Raw genomic sequence first — 24508 nt, 5'->3', positions numbered from 1 at the left:
TTAGAAAAAAAGGTCTACTTTTGCCATATAAAAAGCAACACTCTTGTGGCTATGTCTGATATTGCAGCTCAGCCATATTTTTTCTGAAAAAAATTGACTTTTTCCCCATAATATCATGCAATCCCTCTAAATAGTAAATTTATGGCCCATTATGACCATAAAACTAGAGGTACACCTTTGGTACATTTAAATGTACCTTTTAGGGAAATTATATGTAACACTAGGGTAATGCTGAAATTCTCAATAAAAATACAGAAGCATTCTGCTGATAAGGCACCATTATTTAGAAGCCACTTTATTCATCTTGCACATTTTTTCATTCTTTATAATAATCCTGTAGAGATCCTGTCACTACACCATCACATAATATTTAGTGTACAACTCTTAGGGCGCCATACAACAGTTGTTGACTGACTGCTGTCTCACCCAATCCACCCAGACTTATGGAGGCTTATTCTTGGGTTCAGAATGAAGCAAAGGGCAGAGAACCTGCTCCCAGACTCCTCAGGCATTGGCTTATCAATTCTAAAACAAAAGGATTGACCATTTGAAAGTCAACTTTCCTGATCCGTCTCTCTTCTGTCATCTTCTGTCAAGGGTGGTTATCCGATCCGCTGAAATCTGAACACATATCTAATGTATATGACCATTTTATACAGAATGCCCAAATGGAATATGGAACAACACATTAACATACAGAACAGATATGCTTTGTAGTTAGAAGTATAATTCCCTGTACACACAGTTCAATAAGGTAGTTTGAATTAAACATGGCCTATATCATATAGAAGTTGTAATACATAAGTAAGGATTGTACATTAAAAGGGTACATTAAGGGGGGAAAAAACAGTTTTCAAATCATATGGTGCCAGAAAGTTATGCAAATTTATAAATTACATCTGTTTAAAAATCTTAATCCTTTCAGTACTTATCAGCTGTTGTATACTACAGAAGAAGTACTATAGTTCTTTCCAGTCTGACCACAGTGCTCTCTGCTGACACCTCTGTCTATGTCAGGAACTATACAGAGCAGCAGACTATCCTCATAGCAAATTTTTCCCGCTCTGGACAGTTCCTGCCACAGACAGAGGTGGCCGCAGAGAGCACTGTGGTCAGACTGGAAAGAACTACACAACTTCCTCTAAAACATACTACAGCTGATAAGTACAGGAAGGGTTAACATTTTTTAATAGAAGTAATTTTCAAATCTGTATAACTTTCTGGCACCAGTTGACTCGAAAAAAAAATTTCCCCTGGAGTACGGCTGTTACTGGAGATTTCCGAAACTGGAGACACAGCTCTGCATACAATGCGGGTGCTGCAGCGAGATTGCGGGGGTCCCAGTGGCGGCCCCCCGCGATCAGACATCTTATCTACCTCTCCTTTCAGCGGTTTAATGACAGATTTCTCCATATTACTTTGCATAGAAAATAAAGTCTTTGATTTAATGTTAGCTCTCAGAATCTTGATGTTAAAGGGGTACTCCGGTGAAAACCTTTTTTCTTTTAAATCAACTGGTGGCAGAAAGTTAAACATATTTGTAAATTACTTCTATTAAAAAATCTTAATCCTTCCTGTACTTATTAGCTGCTAAATACTACAGAGGAAATTCTTTTCTTTTTGGAATTCTCTCTGATGACATCATGAGCACAGTGCTCTTTGCTGACGTCATTATAATAATAATAATAATAACTCTATATTTATTGTTGTCCTTAGTGGGATTTGAACCCAAGGCCCCAGCACTGCAAAGCAGCAGTGCTAACCACTGAGCCACCATGCTGCCCTTAGCATACATCTGCTATGCACGGTTGCTAAAATGGACAGAGATGTCAGCAGAGAGCACTGTGGTTGTGATGCCATCAGTGTTCCAAAGAGAAAGGAATTTCCTCTGTAGAATTCAGCAGCTAATAAGTACTGGAAGGATGAAGATTTTTTAATAGAAGTAATTTACAAATATGTTTAACTTTCTGGCACCAGTTGATTTAAAAGAAAAAAGGTTTTCACCAGAGTACCCCTTTAATTAAGTGACAGGCCACTGATATCTGAGGCAGCGTAAGGGCGTTCACAAGGTCCCTCAAAGTTTCCCACTTCCAAACTATCAAATATTCAATTTCTGTGAGTTTTTAGGCCTTTAAGAAAAATTACAAAGCACAAGTGTCAGTTTTCTTCAAATTGATGCCAAGCAGAACATACAATAAATCCTTGAGAGCGATAAAAAAACATGTATTGAATGTGGAGGGTGTTTTAAGCAGGAAGATTTTTCTTGTTTTGGCATAGTTAAAACAGCAGTAATTTGTATCTGGCTTACTGAGGTACACCCACCCACAACATTTTTAGAAGTTCATGTTTTCATACCCTTAAAGGGGTACTCCGCCCCTGGGATCTTATCCACTATCCAAAGGATAGGGGATAAGATGTTAGATCGCCGCGGTCCCACTTCTGGGGACCCCGGGGATCGCCGCTGCGGCACCCCGCCATCATTACTGCACAGAGCGAGTTCGCTCTGCGTGTAATGACGGGCGATACAGGGGCCGGAGCAGCGTGACGTCATGGCTGCGCCCCTCATGACATCACATCCCGTCCCCTTAATGCAAGTCTATGGCTGGAGGCGTGACGACCGACACGCCCCCTCCCATAGACTTGTATTGACAGGGGCGGGCCGTGACGTCACGAGGGGCGGAGCCATGACATAACGATGCTCCGGCCCCTGTATTGTCCGTCATTACGTGCAGAGCGATCTCGCTCTACACAGTAATGATAGCGGGGTGCTGCAGCAGCGATCCCCAGGGTCCCCAGCAGCGGGATCCCGGCGATCTGACATCTTATCCCCTATCCTTTGGATAGGGAATAAGATGTCTAGGGGCGGAGTACCCCTTTAAAGGGATACTCCGCTGCTCAGCGTTTGGAACAGACTGTTCTGAACGCTGGAGCCATCACCAAGAGCTTGTGATGTCATAGCCCCGCCCCCTTACAATGTCACACCCCACCCCCTCAATGCAAGTCTATGGGAGGGGGCATGGCGGCTGCTACGCCCCCTCCCATAGACTTGCATTGAGGGGGCGGGATGTGACATCATGAGGTGCAGGGCTATGACATCACGAGCTGCCAGCTCCAGTTTGTAGCTGTTATCGTCTATTTACATGTGTCTCACTGAGGCTCATGAATGTCTCAAGACTATGTGTGTGTATATATATCTATAAAAAATGTGTGTGTGTGTGTGTGTGTGTGTGTGTGTGTGTGTTTTCTTGTTTGAATACATTCTTATCCATAGGCTATGTGGAATTACATTTGGCTTTCTTATTGCCGATGAATCCTTTAAATGGACTTTGCAGAAAATGATGTTCAGCGAACATTAGAATTTTGCCAGGTTCACTGACAGGCATTTTGTGAAAAGAGATGCGCAGGAGAGCCCTTGCATCTTCCGTTACATCCAATGCATTTTAAAGGGGTACTCCTGTGGAAAACTTTTTTTTTTTTATCAACTGGTACCAGAAATGTAAACAGATTTGTAAATTACTTCTATTAAAAAATCTTAATCCTTCCAGTACTTATTAGCTGCTGAATACTACAGAGGAAATTATTTTCTTTTTGGAACACAGAGCTCTCTGCTGACATCACGAGCACAGTGCTCTCTGCTGACATCTCTGTCCATATTAGGAACTGTCCTGACCATGTTTTCTATGGGGATTTTCTCCTACCCTGGACAGTTCTTAAAATGGACAGAGATGTCAACAGAGAGCACAGTGATCATGATGTCAGCACTGTGTTCCAAAAAGAAAAGAATTTCCTCTGTAGTAGTCAGCAGCTAATAAGTACTGGAAGGATTAAGATTTTTTAATAGAAGTAATTTACAAATCTGTTTAAATTTCTGTCACCAGTTGACTTAAAACTACTAAATTCCTAGGTGTCCCTAGCAGTGTCCCTAGCAGTGTTATACAAGACTTTAGAGCTAAAGCTAAAAGAGCTAAAAAGAACTCAATGATTTAAGAAAGTATAGGAATAATTATGTGGCCATTGAAGCATGTTCATGAAAATCACAACTAAATAAAGATTTTTAGATTTTAGTACTTTTTTGTTTTTTGTTTTTTTATGAGTCCAATTTTTGGTGCTTATATTAGTCTCTAGGAGTACACAGGGAGGCTTTATACATTTTTGTGGGTAAAAAGGTTAGTATCTATACTTATAGCACATATGCAGAATAGAACACCCTTTCCCCTTGGTTTAAGGTTCGGCTTTCAATTTTTGTCTGTGTGGTATTCATGAATAAAAGTCTTTGGTTGTTGTCTTGGCAATTTGTTGAGTCTCATGTCCACCATTACAGCTCTCAGGATGCTCCCGTGGATGACAAATCTGCCTGTTTCCTATAACTAATATAGCACCGAGATATTTCTCAGAAACCTTCTACCCAGTGAAGTTCACAATCTAATTTCCTTATCCCGGATGCATACACATACAAAGGCCAATTTTATAAAAAGCCAATTGCATATGGTTAATCTGGATCACATGTTAATCAAGAGCCCTTTGTGCTGCTACAGATATGCAGTGATGCACAAACATATTTAAACACCCACCATACTGGCAGGAGCTTTTAGGGCATCTCATTTCAAATCCACAGGCATTAAAAAGGATTTGGTCCCCCTTCACAGTTATACTCTTCAACTCTTGGGGGGTTCTATAAGATTGTGGAGTGTGTTGGGGAATTTTTGCTCATCCATGCAGAAGAGTATTGTGAGATCAGACCCATATTTTGGATGAGAGGGCCTGGCTCCCAATCTAGGTTCTGTTCCGCAGGCGATCGATGGGGTTGTGGTCAAGACTCTGTGCAGTCTAGTCGTGTTTTCCACACCAAGCTTACCCAACCATGCCTCTATGAACCTTGCTTTGTACACTCAGGCCCACTGGATAGGCCATCAATATTAGATCAGCAGATGTCTGATTCAGACTATATGTAGGAGCTGCAGCACTCATATAGTAGTAGTGGTGCAAGGTACTGCAGCATTGAATGAGCCAACGCCAAATGTACAGCAACCGCAAGGATGACCACAAATAAACATTGAAAATGCTGTGGGGCTTACAGGAGTACCACAACCCCTTCAAAAAGTTAGATGACGTGCTGTGAGTCGGACACCTGCCAATGTGATTTAACATAGAAAATGAACCACTGTGCTTAAGGTGAACTGAAAAAAATCTTGCCTGGCATTTTATTCTCTGAGATTGGAAGTGGCAAAGATTTCTGGTAGAAGGATCTTTTATTAGCAAAGGCTTAAACATGGATCATTGTTACTAGGGGTGTGAATCGCCAAGAATTTGGCGATTCGATTCGAATCGCGATACCAGTGTGGCGATTCGATATATCCCGATATATTGCGATACCGTCTAGGTGACGATATATCGCGATATATCGCCCACCTGGGAGCATTCATAGATCCCAATAGACGCCGCTGTCAGCTTTGACAGCGGCGATCTAGTACTCCGGTGCTCACTTTTCTCATGTTATCCCGTCCGGGCTGCAAAATAAAATAAAACGCACTTTATCTTACCTGCCAACGAGCCCGCGGAGCTCCGGTACAGGTGTTCGGTCCCCGGGCTGTATTCTTCTTACTTCCTGTTAGTCCGGCACGTCACATGGAGCTTCAGCCTATCACCAGCGGAGGCGGGACATCGCTGCGGCTGGGGATAGGCTGAAGCTCCATGTGACGTGCCGGACTAACAGGAAGTAAGAAGAATACAGCCCGGGGACCGAACACCTGTACCGGAGCTCCGGGGGCTCGTTGGCAGGTAAGATAAAGTGCGTTTTATTTTGCAGCCTGGATAGGATAAAATGAGAAAAGTGCGCACCGGATACTCCTTTAATAGCCAGCCGCGGCGATTGCCGCATGCTGGCTATTAGCGGCGGCCCCCGGCTACTGAAATCAGCCGGGGGTCGCATAGTACGGAGTGGGCACGAGTCGGAGCCCGCTCCATAGCCGTGTCAGATCCGGCCTGCCCGGCTCCACAAATGTGGAACTTTTATCTCCTGATTCCCAGGACAGGACATGCTGTTCCGGGCGTCCGCAGATAAAAATTCCACATCCCTAAAAGAATCGATTCAAAAATATTTTGAATCGATTCTGTATCGGCAAATGAAAAATCGCGATTATCGCGAGAATCTATTTTTTCTTACATCCCTAGTTGTTACTGCACATATCAATAGCAATGCATAATACCCAGACAGTTTATACAAGCATGGGAATGTTTGTTACTGCCCATTAGACTATACATTTCTAATGCCAATGCCAAATAAAAGGAACTGTGCCTGGAATGTCACCTGGAAAGCTAAGTGGACGTCTGTTACTGGGACTGTATGTAAATAAACAGGTTAATCGAGGCCATAATGCTTATCATGTAAAACGTTTCTTGCTTGTGTTTTTGTAATTCTGGAAAGAAATGCTGTTTTGTTAAGACTTGGATAGGGAAAGTATGTCTGGCGTATCTGTGAGAGTTGAAGGCCTGCAGGCTTAGCTGACCCCAGTTCATCTGTTCTGTTGCCTCAAAATTTGTTGAGCACGAATGAGCTTAATTAGGTCCCAGTCTTAGGTTCCTTCGGCAACATCTGGTACCGTGTGGATAGAGACGGTATTTTAAAGTGGTATATTGTTACCTTTTAAAGCGGCAAGTCATATATCATTGTTTGGAGTATTTGTAGTCATCTGAATCTATTTTTACTTCTCATCCAATATTTAGGGTTTAAAGATTATTATGCATGTGTTATAATCTCCCCTAGAGCCAGGCCCATTGAAGAATCCTCAGTCTCAATTATTCACAAATAACTTTTGCTATATCCAGACCAGAATTGTGATTCTGTTTGAACAAAAAAACTTGATGTTTTATAAGGATATATATTTAAACACATGTATAATTCTAACATCAGCCTTGATAAGTGTTAATGAAATCTCAGACAATAGTCAAGGCAGTATTACGCCATCTATAGCAAAACTTCTAAAGATACATACGTACACATATGGTTAAAGGGGTATTCCGATTTAAGTAGAAATTAATCTGCAGTCTGCTAGGGATGTAAAATAAACTGTAGCATACTCACCTCACCCATACCAGTGCTTGTGCTGCCTTCCACCCTGTTTCCAGAGTTTACTTGAAATGCTCTCCCTGCTGTACTGATAATGTTTCCAATGTACTGTGGACTCAGGGAGGGCGCATCATAAGGGTAAGAAAACACCAGCACCAGGATGGAACGGAGCATCAACGCTGGTCTGGGAGAGGTTAGTATTCTACAGTTTATTTTACATCCCTAGCAGACTTCTGTTTAGTGTACATGTGTATGTGGAGTCGGGCTGAATAGCTGTCTGGCAACAAAAACTTTTTGACCAACAGATATCCAAAGTTTGTGGGTAATGTAAGGCTCTAGGACTAGATTGATGTGGTGTGCAGTCATGGCCGTAAATGTTGGCACCCCTGAAATTTTTCAAGAAAATGAAGTATTTCCCACAGAAAAGGATTGCAGTAGCACATGTTTTGTTATACACATATTTATTCCCTTTGTGTGTATTGGAACAAAACCAAAAAAGGAGGAAAAAAAGCAAATTGCACATAATGTCACAACAAACTCCAAAAATGGGCTGGAAAAAATTATTGGCACCCTAACTTAATATTTGGTTACACACCCTTTGGAAAAAAATAACTGAAATCAGTCGCTTCCTATAACCATCAATAAGCTTCTTACACCTCTCAGCCGGAATGTTGGACCACTCTTCCTTTGCAAACTGCTCCAGGTCTCTCTTATTGGAAGGGCGCCTTTTTCCAACAGCAATTTTAAGATCTCTCCACAGGAGTTCAATAGGATTTAGATCTGGACTCATTGACGGCCACTTCAGATGTCTCCAGCGCTTTGTTGCCATCCATTTCTGGCTGCTTTTTGATGTATGTTTGGGGTCATTGTCCTGCTGGAAGACCCAAGATCTCGGACACAAACCCAGCTTTCTGACACTGCGCTGTACAGTGCGACCAGAAATCCATTGGTAATCCTCAGATTTCATGATGCCTTGCACACATTCAAGGCACCCAGTGCCAGAGGCAGCAAAACAACCCCAAAATATCATTGAACATCCCCCATATTTCACTGTAGGTACGGTGTTCTTTTCTTTGTAGGCCTTATTCTGTTTTTGGTAAACAGTAGAATGATGTGCTTTACCAAAAAGCTCTATATTGATCTCATCTGCCCACAACATGTTTTCTCAGAAGGATTTTGGCTTACTCAAGTTCATTTTGGCAAAATGTAGTCTTGCTTTTTTATGTCTCTGTGTCAGCAGTGGGGTCCTCCTGCATCTCCTGCCATAGCGTTTCATTTCTTTTAAATGTCGATGGATAGTTCACGCTAGGGCTGCACGATATATCACAAAAGCAATCGAATCACGATTTTTGCTTTTTGCCATATGGCCCGCTCGGGAAAACTTGCGATTATCTGCTCGGGCCAGCTCCCGTGTGCTACTGCAGGAGGGGGCCGGCCAGAGCATGTAAAAACATACGGTATTTAAATACTAAAAGTCAGTGTTTCCCAATCAGAGTGTCTACAATTTAATATCCGGGAATGCTATACCCCTTTTTTTCATGTGGTAAACATAAATAATCTATTTTTATGCATGTCCTTTTTTCCCCCACCTCAAGGAATTTAAAATTGAAATTATTTTTTTAAAAACACTATTCTCACAGCATATGGGTGATGAACCAAATACACACAATTGGAGCTGATTGTTGGGAGTTCCAGCAGTATACCTACCCAAGATCAGCCTAAGATAAGGTTAAGAAACAAACGCATCCACAACTTGTTTCTTAGTCTGATAACTTTTAATTATTGAAGATCAAAGGAAGTAACATTTTACTATGACATCATCATCAGCTTCTCATGTCTTTCATTCAATGGAAAAAATTTGCTTTATTTTCCTGTAAATTAATCTTTATTTTCTCTCAGTAAAGCTGACCCCGGGTAATAACTAATTCAACTGTATTTAGACGTTTATGCAGCTGTGAAAATCTATAAAAGAGTAAAAGTTGTGACTGAAGTCTCCTAGGAAGCATGCACTATTACCTATTGTTAAACTCTTACAAAAAGCACATATAATTTTCCATATTATTACTTAAGCATGAATAAAATAGTGAGGAAAACAGATAATATCTGCCGTGACCTGTGGTACAGTTGTGATCGGGGGTAAGTGGGTTACTACATGTTATTCCAGGCAGAAAGCGGTTTTCGTCTGGTTTAACAAGCACAATCATAAAATCTCAGTCCCAAAAGTAACATTCAGGTAAGATTAAAACCAAATGCCAAACTCAACAGCAGCTGTAAGCAGAACGCCATCAGTCATAGACTATTACTTTTCTTTGTGATCCGTTCTGTAGGAATTTCTTGTACTTGTGTGTTTAGTGGGTTATATGCAACTTTTCCTTTGTATAGACATTCCACTCTCCTGATATTTTGTAGAATAAGTTGTATCATATTTTAGTTATAGTTTAATATTTACCAAAATACATTATATTGCCAAAATCAAAACATTTAAACCCCACTTGGTAACCCAACAAAAACCTCACTACTTTTCATTGATTTAATATAAGGAATCAATGAGTTTTAGCCGATACAACCCTTTCCATTAGAGAATTTTATGCATGCTGTTAAGTTTACTTGGCTTAAGGAACTTCAAGGGTTTATTCAACCTTTTAAAAAAAATGTAATGCGCATCCCAAATGTTATTGAATAGCATTAAAAACTTTTACTTCCGTGTAGAGCTGCAACGATTAATTAATTTAACCCCTACAGGACCCATGACGTAACGTTACGTCCCGACACCCTGGGTCTTAAGGACCAAGGACGTACAGTTACGTCATAGGCAGTTCTGGTCCGCGCCGGGCGGGGATCGGACCGGGATGCCTGCTGAAATCATTCAGCAGGCATCCCGTGCAAATGCCCAGGGGGGTCATTAGACCCCCCATGTCGGCGATCGCCGCAAATCGCATGTGAATTCACATAAGCGATTTGCGGCTATTCCGGTGATGCAGGTCACGTGTGCTTATGCTGACCACTATTCATGGCAACGGCAGCTCACCTGTCCCTGTGCGAGGTACCACAACACCGGTCCTCAAGCCCGATTGTATTCTGGACTACAATCGGTATATGGGGGGAGTTGATCTTTCTGATCAAGTGCTCAAGCCATATAACACCATGCGGAAAACAGGGGTATGGTACAAGAAAGTTGCGGTCTACATGGTGCAGGTTGCCATGTACAACTCTTTTGTATTGTCCCAGTACACTGGCAACACAGGGACATTCCTCCAGTTCCAAGAAGAAGTCCTAAAGGTCCTGATCTTTGGTGACCGGGAAAGAGCAGGCGGGACTTCCCAAGGAACTGAAGTTATAGGTGCCAGGATCGTCCCAGGCCAACACTTTCCAGGTGAGGTCCCTCACACTGGAAAGAAGGGACGAGCCCAGAAAAGATGCAGAGTGTGTTACAAGAGGGGGATTCGGAAGGACACCACCACTCAATGTGACACTTGCCCAGATAATCCGGGCCTCTGCATTAAGGATTGCTTCAGGGAGTATCACACTTCCATGGAGTTCTAAATTTTCCCTCTTCATTTTAATTTTCCACAATTTGACCCAAATGTACCAAGTCCAGAGTACATTCCAAATTTTAACCCCATAAAGCCACTAAATTGCCCAAAAAAATATTTAATCCCCCCCCCCCCCCCCCAAAAAAAAAAAAAAAAAAAAAAAACTAAAGACCTCTGGGGGTATTTTTTTTATAAAAAATGGGTCATGGGTCACTGAGTCACTATCATCGGGGACTTTTTATGTTGCCTCAAATGCGCAGCGCTCTCTCTCCACCTGAGCGGGGTGCGCATTTGAGGCAACAAGTTAGGGACGGCCACACATAACACATTCCAGAATGATGATTCAGAGCATAGGGTTTAGGGCGGGCATATTTTTTTGTTTTGGCTATGCTCTGGGTCATCATTCTGGGAACATAATCTGTTTTATAATTTTATGTCCCACTGTACCCCATTTTAGTTACTTAGTGTACCCCAGTTATTTACACCATGTAATGCCCCTTGAGGGGGGGTCCCACTGTTCTGGCTCCATAGGAGAAAGCCAAAGCTCAAGGACCCTGACTGATCTCCGGCACCTCTGAGACCGGTGTGCACGCTGTTTACGCCCAGACTTGAGGTATGTCCTTACTCCAAAGAAATGTATTTACAATGACATTTCCTCCTTTTACCACTTGTGAAAATGAAAAATTTGGGGTAACCCCAGCAATTTAGTGTAAAAAAATCTAATTTTTCATTTTCACATCCCACTTCATGAATATTTATCAAACACCTGTGGGGTTTTAAGGCTTTCTGTACCCCTTGTTATGTTCCTTGAGGGGTGCAGTTTCCAAAATAGTATGCCAAGTGGTATTTTTTTTGCTGTCCTGGCAACATAGGGGCTTCCTAAATGCAACATGTCCCCCCCATTTCAGCAAAATTTGCAAATGTGACTTCCTCTCTTCTGAGCATTGTAGCGCTCCTGTAGTGCATTTGACGTCCACTTATGGGGTACTTCCATACTAAGAAGAGATGGGGTTACAAATTTTGGGGGTATTTTCTGCTATTAACCCTTGAAAAAATTGAAAATTTGGGGGGAAACACATTTTAGTGAAAAATAAAAAAGAATTTTACATATACAAAAGTCGTGAAACCCCTGTGGGGTATTAAGGCTCACTTTATTCCTTGTTACGTTCCTCAAGGGGTCTAGTTTCCAAAATGGTATGCCATGTGTTTTTTTTTGCTGTTCTGGCACCATAGGGGCTTCCTAAATGTGACATGCCCCCCGAGCAAAATTTGCTCTCAAAAAGCCAAATATGACTCCTTCTCTTCTGAGCATTGTAGTTCGCCCGTAGTGCACTTCAGGTCAACTTATGGGGTACCTCCATACTCAGAAGAGATGGGGTTACAAATTTTGGGGGGTATTTTCTGCTATTCACTCTTGCAAAAATGTGACATTTGGGGGGGAAACACACATTTTAGTGAAATTATTTTTTTTTCTACATATGCAAAAGTCGTGAAACCCCTGTGGGGTATTAAGGCTCACTTTATTCCTTGTTACGTTCCTAAAGGGGTCTAGTTTCCAAAATGGTATGCCATGTGTTTTTTTTTTTTTTTTTGCTGTTCTGGCACCATAGGGGCTTCCTAAATGCAACATGCCCCCCAAAAACCATTTCAGAAAAAGGTACTCTCCAAAATCCCCTTGTCGCTCCTTCGCTTCTAAGCCCTCTACTGCGCCCGCCGAACACTTAACATAGACATATGAGGTATGTGCTTACTCGAGAGAAATTGGGCTACAAATACAAGTATAAATTAAAACGCTGACTGAATGTCATTTTGAATACTTTGGGGGTGCAGTTTTTATAATGGGGTCTTTTATGGGGTATTTCTAATATGAAGACCCTTCAAATCCACTTCAAACCTGAACTGGTCCCTGAAAAATAGTGAGTTTGAAAATGTTGTGAAAAATTGGAAAATTGCTGCTGAACTTTAAAGCCCTCTGGTGTCTTCCAAAAGTAAAAACACATCAATTTTATGATGCAAACATAAAGTAGACATATTGGAAATGTGAATAAAAAAAAATGTATTTGGAATATCCATTTTCCTTACAAGCAGAGAGCTTCAAAGTTAGAAAAATGCAAAATGTTAAATTTTTTTCATCAAATTTTTGGATTTTTCACCAAGAAAGTATGCAAGTATCGACAAAAATTTACCACCTTGTTAAAGTAGAATATGTCATGAACAAACAATCAGAATGATAACTTAAAGCATTCCAGAGTTATTAATGTTTAAAGTGACAGTGGTCAGATGTTCAAAAAACGCTCTGGTCCTAAGGTGTAAAATGGCCTGGTCCTTAAGGGGTTAAAAATCGATAAAGGGAATCGTCGATAACAATTTCAGTTATTGAATAATTGGTAGTTAGGTTGTGTGGCCTTGGTTGTTAGGTGGTAGTGCCTAGAAACATGAAATACCTAACTATAGATACCATTTTCCCTGCCCCTACATGTCCCCCTCGGTCCAGCCAGAAGCTCCATTCTCCCTGCAGTGACAGATCTTCCGGGTGCAGGGAGGAGGACGCCAACACTAAGGTCTGTGTACTGCTCCTTCTCCCCTGCAGGGAGGCTATGGCTGATAGCCCTTAAGGTGCTGTCCCCTCTCTCGCCTGGTAACCCTTCAAGTTCTCTGCTCCCTCTCTCCCCCTTTTAACCCTAATCCCCCGTTTTTAAAAAATTGCTAAACAAATCAATTTCTAAAATAATCATCAGTTTAAGCTCTACTCCCATGGCAAAGTTCCAGTGGGCACCCAGTTATCTGTTCAGTGGCAGCCACAACATAACCTCTACATTCTGCCATTAGCCTCAACGGTCTTGGGTTGTACTACTGACATCATGGCTCCTATTGCTAAGCAGTGATGCCAGTAGTACTATATATGACCACGGAGACCACTGTTTGGCTGCACAGGTTGGCCGCTAGTAAACAGAGACCTGGAAGCCAATTGGAGCTTCCGTGCTGCAAGATCAGACAGGCAAGTAAATGCTTTATGTAATTTTATGACATTATTATTTTTTAAATGGTGGATTACCTGCACATTGGACACAATTACTAACACAAACATCTCATTGGGAGATCAGTTACTTTTTTACCTTTTAGCTGTAAGATAAATATGCTAAATGTTGACTACTCTTTGAAGTAGAATTTTACTTTAAATCTGTTTTTGACAATATAAAGTATACTCTGGTTATAGAGTTGGAAAGACATCATGGCTTTATCTGCTGGCTGCTATTTGCTATCCTATAAAGGAGGGCCGTATAACTGTATTTCTGTGGCAGGAAAAGGACACTGGATTACTGGGTTATTGAAATTATCTTGTATTGTAACCGTGATCATTGGGTAATATGACCTTCATTGAGTTGCTCAAGTTACAAGACTTGTTCAGGACAGTCATTGACCGTGATAACTTGAGGGACCATTGCATATGCAAAAAGCAGCTTGTATAGTGTGTGTGTGTGTGTATATATATATATATATATATATATGTATGTATAGATCAGCTTCTTTTAGAGTTGAAAGTTTATTTGGGTAGAGTAGGCACATTTCCAACCATGCAAGACAAGCTTCCTATTTCATGTTATAGAAAATACTTTTATATGTGTTTATTGTGAAGAGTGAACTTTCCTCTTGAAAAATGGAAATTGACATGGTATTTTTGGCTGCAACTATATTGTTCTTTCCACTGTTTGGATCATGGCATGTTATGTGGCAGTCTCTTTCCTTTGTGCCATCTTTGTTGACACTGACTTATAGCCAAGAACATTAGGCCTCATGTCGAAGTTTCATGCAAAAGCAAACATCCATATGAAGTTCATCTTCCTGTTAAACAGGGCCATGCCTTTAAAACGAAAATATTTTGGCACGATTCCTGCCAAAGGAGGTGGTACGCTCTCTTAAGGTAAATCTGGACTGTATCAAAATGTAAAAGGGACATTTGTATCCTTTTCTTGGCATGTTTGGTTTCCAATCCAGAGTGTTTTCACACACAGAATGGAAGTTCTTGGACCTTTGGGTACAGTGTTTGTCAATTCTGTTATGTATGTCTGCTGTGTAGCACTGTACATTTGTTATACACATAGCCACTGCGTTATGTCTATACTGGGCACATACCCTTTTATAGTTATTTTTTGTAGTTTTATGATGAATGGTTTGGTCTTTGTGATAATTTATAATAAGCTATAATTTTGTGTGAATAAGTAAATAGTGGTTGTGTGCCTATTATTCCTTGTGGTCTGTTGTCTTTTCTCAGTTGATATTCTCCATTGCAGGGATGCTGTACCCAGTTATCATTCCTCAGTGGGTCCTTTATGTTACTGGGGGTTATACTGTTATCTAGACGCATTGTTAGATGTTCTGTGTGTGCACTTTTCTATCTTACATCCTGCTATGCATTTTGTATGGAGCCTGAATAGCTTTATAACTGTTCAATAATAAGAAGCATCGTGCAAATAAACATTTCCCAGCAAATTAATTTTATTGATTAAACCTTTCTTACCAGAATGGACTAGAATACTGTGCTGGATTCTAGGACACCATTGTTATTCAGTCAAACACCAGCATTGTATACAAATGTATCTTGTATATCTAAAAAGACAAGATTTCCTTCCACTTAGTGTGTTTCTTTACTATCCCAGGGTGATATCCACGCATAATCCAGGATTTGAACTCTAAAGTATTAAATACAACACCGGAATGTTATTTTGCTATTTACAAGTCCTCAGAGAGTTCTTTTGATCTGCACAAGCTTATAGAAGTGCCTTCTTTAAGCCCCTTTAATTTCCTATGGTAGTTTGAGATCTAGAATGTCTAGAACTGTTTTTACACTTTTATGTGCCATAATGTATAGTATATGTGTGATGTAAATTGAGATATTGGTCAGGAAGTATTGTCATGGAAAGAACAAGAAAGTTAATTGTTTAACCATTTATCAGATTATTTTATTTTCTGTTACAGAATTAATTTTTTTCTGCCAATAATGGTGAATTCCAAGAGCAATTAAATAAGAAGCTTTGTTGTCATAGACAATGTTTGTGTAAAAAAAATATTTTAAAAATCATGTCCTCAACGGTTTCTATTTTCTGGATATTTTTAATTTTTTTTGTACATACAATAGGGGCTGCCATAATCCAAAATTCTTAAAGAATATGATTAATATAAAAACCTTAAACATTTTTTTTTATTTTTTTTTTCTGATGGCACATTCCCTTTAATATTAGCTCAAATTGCTTTAAAGCCTTACTGTCATTAAATTAAGTCTTGTTACCCCCATTCGATCACTATTTATAGATGGGTGAAGCACGTGGCAGTATGCTTCACTCCCTGGCTAAGCACGCAGCCCAACTAGTCAATTCCATTTTTAACTATTGGACCCATCTCCTGTAATCAGTTGGACTGCGTGCTGCTGAGCCAGGGAGTGAAGCCTGCTAAAGCACAATTCACCTAGGTACAACTAACAGCCAGGGGGTCTCAGCAGTGAGACTCTGACCAATCTTAACTTTTGACAAGTCTTTGCAACATCTGCAATAATTTTTTAGAATAACGCTTCATTTATACTGGAAAATCATTACCCAATATGATCAAAGATCAGCTATGTCTGAGACCATTGGCTCTTTTTCAAAGGACAATTTACACAGGCCAGTTTATTAGGCTTTAACTCTGCCCAATTGATTATTCATCCCTTCAGTTTTGCTTAGTTAGTAGCACTTTCTCTGTTAATGGTGAGGTGCTGCCGAGAAATATTTTTTAGTTCTTTAGAATGAATGTGTTCTACCAACAAACAAGCAAATGGTGGCTTATCACAGGGCCATTTACATGGGGCAATATTCAGGAGGTCCGGCCAATAATCACATTGTGTAAAAGGAGATTTCTCAGTGAATAGGTCGTTTTTTTCCCATGAAGCAAGAGACCCTTGATTGCTTTTATTACTGGTACAGCAAAGAACTGAGCCAAAAGCTCTTCCAACACATTTGTCATATTTATCATGTATTAGGATGGGTTCACATATATCAGTTGCCTGGCACAGTTTCCCTCCAGTGTGCACCGGAGGTAAACTGATGCAAGAACTGATTCCATTAATTTCAGTAAGACAGTTCCCAATCAGCCAGCTTCTCAATTTTGACGCCGAATGTTTGGACACGCCAGAGAGCACCAGACAGTCCGCCATCCAGAAACAATGGATGCTGGATCCCATACAACTCATGACAATTTGTCATCAGTTGCGTAGAGATGCCGGACATACGTGAACCCAGCCTTAGTGTGTACTATGCAGACTTCAACATATACATTGCCAGAGATTGAAAATTGATTTAGAGATTTATATTTTCATATGCTATAGATTAGTTGCAGAAATGTGCAGTTAACCAAAACAACTTAATGTATTAAAGGTCAGTTGCAGAAAATCCACAACAGATCAGCAGCATGTGAACATACCCTTATTCTGAATTTTTGCCCTTATATTAAGCAAATGACAGCTGTCTTGTAGTATTTTAAACTAGATACATTTTATTTGATACTTTAGGGTTAGGCCACATGTAGAGATCTCATTCTTGATTTTCACTGCAGCAGAAGATTTGCAACATTATCATACCAAAATCTACAGTGGAAAATTCACACCAAATGACAGACTTGGTTCACATATGTCAGGCGTCCGGGAAACTGATGCTAGAACTGATTCCATTCAGTTAAATGGGACAGTTCACATTCATCCAGCATCTCAATTTTGACACAGGATGGTTGGACATGCTGAATGGTACCGGACAGGGGAAAGCAGCGGCGTCCAGAAACAATGGACACTGGATGCCATACAACTGATGCGCGTTGTCATCAGTTATGGCATCAGTTGCATCAAGATCTAGGCTGAGTTCACCAATGCCGGATGCCGGACATATGTGAACCCAGCCTCACTGAGACAACTTATTTTATAAAACTGTGCTTTAAAATTTTTTTTGAAAAAAGTCATATGATCATAAGGTTGTTGTTTTTTTTTTTTTTACATATATTTATTGGATTTTTAAAGCATGGACAATAATACAATAGTAGCAGGGGCATTCCCTTGCATAAGAAATAAACAGCATGTTACAAAGAAATACCGTCCATCTACATAAATTTGGAAAACATCCCCAAATAACAAACCTCAACCCAGTGTCTGTTTCTAAGTAAACCGGTAGCCTACCTACAAAAGCAAGCAGACCTATCATCAACAGAAAAAGATCATAAGGTTTTAGTTATATGATTTATTTAAAAAGCAAGATTTCTGTAATATCCTGTTACATTGGATTAACAATTTAACAATGTGAAAATAATTATAGTTACTAGATGAATTATCAGTATTGCTTCTGTATTTGTTTTACTACTAAAAAGGAAAGTGCTTGTATTTAATGATGATTTTCTGCTTGTCAAGAAAAATGTTGTGATATTTTAAGTTAGTGAGGTGGTGCCCATGTTCTTCTATTCAGTTACAAGGCAGTGTGAACTTTATTTTACCTCTCTGGTACCCAGCTGCACAACATGACTGTCAGTTTTGATCTATGTCAATGACACAACCTAGTCCTGTACTGCCACTAACCATATTTTGTGTTTAGAGCTGGCAGCTAAAGCTATGATGTTGACACATGGTGAATTTCTTTCTTGGTGAAGTATTGAAAACTCCACAAATTAAAATCGTTTTTCTCTCTACAGGTCAGCCTTTTAAACTAGACCCGAAGTCTGCCCATCGAAAGCTTAAGGTTTCTCACGATAACTTGACAGTGGAAAGAGATGAAACCTCTTCGAAAAAGAGCCACACACCGGAGCGTTTCACTAGCCAAGGAAGTTATGGTGTAGCTGGCAATGTGTTTCTGGACAGTGGCCGCCATTACTGGGAAGTGGTTATAAGTGGAAGCACCTGGTACGTATTAAGTGTTGGTCCCTGAGCTTATATCTAGTGGTTTTCCTTTCTTTTTATATGAAGACTATACTATAATGAACCAGAAATAATATTTAAACAGTAACACAAGTAGGCCTGAGTTTCCCTTAAGAATTTTACATACTTGTGTATCGATGTTTAGAGGAAATTGAAGATTTTAACATTCTCTATAAAAACTTGCTCAAATGGGTAATTTGCTTTTATTGTCAGCCTTACCAAATTTCTCTAGTTTAGTGACCACAATATTCAGCAATAAAGAAAACCTGAGCTAAAATCCTGTGAATTTTATTTAGTATGGAAAGATTTCATGAAATAACAGAATTAAGTTCCCCGCACTGCAAAATTTAGTTTGGAAAGATGCAGACTGTGCTAATTTGTAGGAATTGAGCAGTAAAACCAACAGTCCTTAAGTGGGTTCTAGATGGACCCTTTTTACAGTCATGTCCTTGGTTGTGGGAGCCCCTTTTTGTATAAATTGCTCACTTTTCAACATTAAAAGGGTTTGTTGGCACCTTAATATTGGTGTTAAAAACACAGAATCTAAGTGTCTGGTAAACTAGAGGATATATTACTCACCGATGCATTATAGTCCTTTCAATCGATAACTGGGGAAGGGGGGCAGAACCTCCACTATTCTAATATTGATAGCCTATCTTGAAGGGACATTGATACATTGAAAATGCAATCTGTCTACAAGCATCATGTTATAGAGCAGGAGGAGATGAGCAAATTAATGTATAGTTTTATGGAAATTTTCCAGGATAACTTGTTATTTATTTTGCCATTTTAAGCTAATTAGTCAAGTGGGCGGTTCAACCCAGTGATTGCCAGTTTACACACAGTAGTAGGACTGTCTATTTGACTTACCAAGAATGAGCAGAGATTGATATAAATAAGTGATGAATTATCCTAAAACTTTTCCCAGAAAAGTCTAAATATAATTCTGCCCTTCCTGCTCTATAACATGATGACTGCAGATTGGACAAAATGTGCAGTGTGTCAGGTGGTTCCCTTTCAGATAGGTCAGGATTATCAGATTAGTTGGAGTCTGACCTCTGGCACCCATGACTATTAGCTGATTGAGGAGACCTAAATACACGGTATCTTCATTGTTTATCAGGCACATCTCCATACATTATGTGATGGCTTAGTCTGGTGTTGTAGCTCAGTTTCATTCACTTGAGACCTAAGGAACTGTGTCTGGTAAAGAATGAATAGGCCTCAATGCTCCACAGAGCACCATGGCTCTTAAAATGAGGGGACCCTGGGGGTGCTGGGATTCTGACCGCCACCAGTCTTGTATTGATGGCCTATCCTAAGGATAGTCTACTAATATTGAAGTCCCAAAAGACCCTTTTAAAGCATAATTCTAGTTACCATGTAGACTATCATTTATGACATTTGTATATCAATAGAAGATTTTCGGTTGGAAAGGGAAGCAATTATTGGTTAAAGCGTACCTGTTATAGTGCAAAAAAAAGTGATATGTTACTCAGGACCCAATCCTGATCATGTACATATAATTTTTATGTGTCTCGGACCTATATATCCAGAGATATAAGCATTTATCTGCTGGTGAGTTACTTTTTCATTGTGCAGGCTGGAGGGGGCGTGTCAGTCTGTCTCCCTCACAGGAGCAAGCCTGTGCAGTCAGCCAATCAGTACTCTCTACTCTGTAACCCTTTCCTCTCTGGTTTTATGCTGTGTCATGTGTCAGAGGAAGATACTTGGAGCTTGCCTGCAGTAATCAGAAGACATTATGGTGAACTCATAACAGGATGAAATGTATAAATATAAGAATAGATTTTTATAAAATTAGTGCAAGGATTTTTTAGATAAAAGTACAGCATTTTCATGAATACATGTTCTATCTGTTTTATCTTCTCCTAGTAAAGCTGGATGCTAATCAGCATAGCTGTGACTATGTGTGTTATTCATCTTTCACAGACTCCTGAATGTCTGATCAACTTCTTTGTCATTCGGGAGATGTAGTTTAGTAACAACTGAAGCTGCAATGTTTGTAAATAACTGTGTTAGAGCAGTGATGCCTCCAGCTGTTTTAAAACTACAGCTCCAAGCATGTCCACACATCCTTCATCTATAGTTTTGCATACACAATAGAAATCTCCTATACTGGATACCGGTATGCTTTACGGCCGGTATCCAGTATGCTGTAAAATCTAGACTAGTCTGTCTGGCTAAAAGACAGGCGACCCCTAGTGGCGGCTATTTTGAGCTTAAATTTCAGGTGAAAATTTAAAAAATAAATTAACAGGTGTATATTGTGAAATGTCCTATTATAATGAGTCCTGCAATAAATGAAAAGTTTTTAACATTGACAGTGCCTCTTTAAATCCATAAAATAATTGTTACTTTCCTGACCATAAGACCATTAGCACATGGAAAAAATTAGGTGCCCTCTTATTGACATTAGACAACATTAGTATGAAAATATTGAGTTATATACAGGTGGACAAATCCTCATATAACATAACACAAAAACGATACTATTAATCAAACTATGACTTTGGAATATTCAGTTTTAGCCTCTTTTTTTTTTTTTTATCTTACAGTTTGCCTCAAAATTTGGAAGTAACCTTTTACTATGTAGTTGTTTTTTTTTTTTTTTTTTTGTTTTGTTGTATGATTGTTATTATTATTTATATTATTTTATTTTTTCTTTAAGGTATGCTGTTGGCATTGCATACAAGTCTGCACCAAAGCACGAGTGGATAGGAAAGAATTCTGCCTCCTGGGTATTTTGCCGATGTAACAATAACTGGGCAGTAAGACACAACAGTAAAGAGATTCCGATTGAGCCCTCTCCACATCTACGGCGCATTGGAATTTTACTAGACTACGATAATGGCTCACTGTCATTTTATGATGCCTTGAACTCTATTCACCTTTACACGTTTGACATTGCTTTTGCACAACCTGTGTGTCCCACTCTCACTGTTTGGAACAAATGTTTGACAATTTTAACTGGACTTCCAATACCTGATCATCTGGACTGCTTGGAGCAGCTGGCATGACTTCTACAGAAAGTCACCTTTGCGTGACCATATCTTTATTTGGCACACTATGCTCCAGAAGTCAAAATTTGAAGATTTTGTTTTCTTTGATTTAAATTCATTACAGGAATGTTTTACCAATTATTTATGAATAGACTTTTGTTTAGTCTTTTTTTTTCCGGTTTTGCACATTGACCTTGTTGATTTAGCCGTCCTGCTTGTGGTGCTCATTTAGGAGTGGAATGTTCTAGAATATTATCTGCAGACCTTCATGGACTTGTTTCAGTTGCACATTATAATCAGACTTCTCCCAGTGCAGTTGATGTCAGAAAATTCCAAAGGTGTCTGCCATAGATTTTGTTTTGTAAAGAAAAAGATGCTTTGACGTTGGTTGGGAACTGCTGTTTAGTCTCTAAAATTAATGGGCACCAGAATTTTTCAATATTTGTTATAAATGATGTTATATAGATTATGAAATCACCCATTCTTGTATTGGAAGGGAACCGGTCAGTTGTTATGGAAGGATACATAACATATTTTAAATAGCATATGAGCTATATGTTATTAGTATAATGCTGTAAACTTCACATGTGGAGCAGGAAATATGTGAAAGGTTTCCTTAATAATGTAGTGTATCCTTTCTATTTCTTCTCAGGATTTGGCACTGAGTTCTCTGAGTAACAGTTGTTCTAGAAGACTAGAAATAAGTGTAAATCATGGTCAACTTGGGATAGGCAAAGTAACACTTATTTATTGCTGTCAGGTAAACTGTATGTTCAGGTAGAACTTTTTTTCAGTCCAGTCATTGACCACAAAGGTTGTGATCTTCTTAAGCACTGGCATTGGGGTAACAGAAATTTAAATTATTATGGGGCCTGGACAAGGTCAGGGCATCCATTTGAAGCACCAGTTGGGTTATTGCATATTTTAAGGAGGTTTCTTAGATAAAAGCTACATGTAGTACTATTCCTGTTTCATTACATAAAAGTGAAATAATGCAAAGAAAGAACGCTTTCTTTGGTCATGCCACATCATATGAGTAGATGGCCATGTATACTTGTCTTAAGTGTCTTTTAACAAGTTAATACTCCTAGATTTAGAGCTTATCACTAAAACATTAACAGTTGAACCTGGTGAAAAAAGGAGTTAAAAAGTTTTCCGTTTTTTTTTTTTTTTTGTGTTCATTTTATAAACATCCATTATCTTTTGCCCCAAGACTAAGGCTTTGTGTGCAGTCCAAGAATGAAATAATATATATTTTTAACCTCCTATTTGAGCACTACACATTTTAGTCCTGAGAGTGCACTGGCCATTTTAGCTGCCAAATTGAACATTCTTATGACCCAGAGTTATTGTGGCCATCAGTATGGCAATATGTGAGGCGCATTTAAGGCAGTGGAGATCCCAAATAAATAGTGCAGCACAGCACCCTCTTCCCCTCACAGGTTATTTTGTGATCATCACAAGTGGGGGAAACCACATCTGCAACATTGAGGAGCCATTGTCCACCACATGCAAATGTGATCACAACAAAGTACCTGCACCTCCTTTCAGCCTACTCCCTTTAAGAAGGAAGACAAGACCAAGCCATAAGTTAGCTGCCGGGGAGGGATGGAAGAAAATACTTTTTATTCTCCTGGACACCCCTTTTAAGGCTTAGATGTCATGTAAAAATGTAAAAAAGAGATTTTATATAGAACACTGAATTACCAGGCGACACATGCCTTCAGTGCCAGATGCATCCACTTTTTTGTTAGCTGTACTTTATAATGACTTCAGTTTATCAAAAAGGGAAGTAATACAACCTTATAGAGTTTCATAAATACTGAGAAACAAAAGGGACCCATTATTATTGATACTGACATTGCAAACTCCCTCTGTATTATTTTAGTTCTTTGAACTGTCTCAAATGAGAAATTGCAGAATCCAGACTTCCGAGAGTTCATTAAAAATAACAGACCCCAACCTTCTTTAGTACAGAGAGAAAATATATGTAATCTGCTTTCAACATGCTATATACATGTTGTTTCCTGTCCATTTATACAGACGTGGACCCTTTCAAGGAAAATTAAATTACATGTGTCATTGATCAAATGTGTCTTACGCTGACCTTACTTGGCCAGTTTCTGTATGTTTACTAAAATATTTATACATATAGAGATGTGTAAATTATTCATTTGGGAATTGAATCTAAATGGTTTAATTGTAAAACTTTTGGAAAAGTTCTTGTAAAAATGCTAGACCGTTTTATAGGCATTTTTTTTTTATTATTATTTTACATAAAGATGGAATGAATACTGGCTTGTCGAAATTGGTGCCTGAATTGTACTAAATCATTTCGGAGTGTCTGTGGAGAGAGCAGTATAATGCACTTTGTTAACAAATCAAGTTGAGGTTAAAGGTTAAGAAGTGGATTATGAAGGTACTGAGATGTACTTTATTCTGCCTTATTTATATTACCACTATTATGGGAAGCTGGTGAGCAGAAGGTATCCTATTTTCCTAGCCTATTAATCTAAGACGTCTCTTCTTTGACTGATGTTATCCATGTCCGAACACATACATAGCTGATATTGTATTAACAAGGAACGTTGACATTTCCTAACCTCTATACATTTGTCTGTGACAATTTTAATCCAGCTCAATGCAAGAAGCTCTTGGTTACCTACTTGTATTTTATCAAATGTGTGAAAGGGATAAAGGGATCCCACTAAATATATAAAGGGTTTTAGGAAATCTGGGATACTGGAAGCCTTTTTTTCTACCGGATTACTGAAAAAGAACATGTGGTTGAGACTGCAGCTGGAATACTGTTCTACTATGAATGAGCAATCCTCATATCCCAGGCGAGCCATTGACTTTGAAAACGAATGGAATATTAACCGGATAAGCTAAAATTTTAACTAGTTTACTTTGTTTTCTGGAAAACTTTCACCAAAAACAACTCAAGCTTTTCTGGGACAGCTTG

At 39.3% G+C, this 24508-nt stretch overlaps 1 protein-coding gene across 5 annotated transcripts in view; it reads left to right on the top strand.

Annotated features, from left to right (window-relative positions):
- MID1 (midline 1) overlaps nucleotides 1-21829 on the top strand; it is a 465347-nt gene extending 443518 nt beyond the window's left edge. For all 5 annotated transcript variants that reach the window (XM_056558892.1, XM_056558888.1, XM_056558890.1 and 2 more), the window contains exons 9-10: nucleotides 18301-18508; nucleotides 21213-21829. In XM_056558892.1, the coding sequence (XP_056414867.1) occupies nucleotides 18301-18508; nucleotides 21213-21561 (557 nt within the window). In that variant the 3' untranslated portion in view covers nucleotides 21562-21829. The remainder of the gene's footprint in view (nucleotides 1-18300; nucleotides 18509-21212) is intronic.
- Nucleotides 21830-24508: the final 2679 nt, after the last annotated feature.

This window comes from Hyla sarda, chromosome 2, assembly GCF_029499605.1.
Source record: "Hyla sarda isolate aHylSar1 chromosome 2, aHylSar1.hap1, whole genome shotgun sequence".
NCBI lineage: Eukaryota > Metazoa > Chordata > Amphibia > Anura > Hylidae > Hyla > Hyla sarda.
The sequence above is the reverse complement of the archived record's forward strand: the minus strand, read 5'-3'. Positions and strand labels throughout refer to the sequence as shown.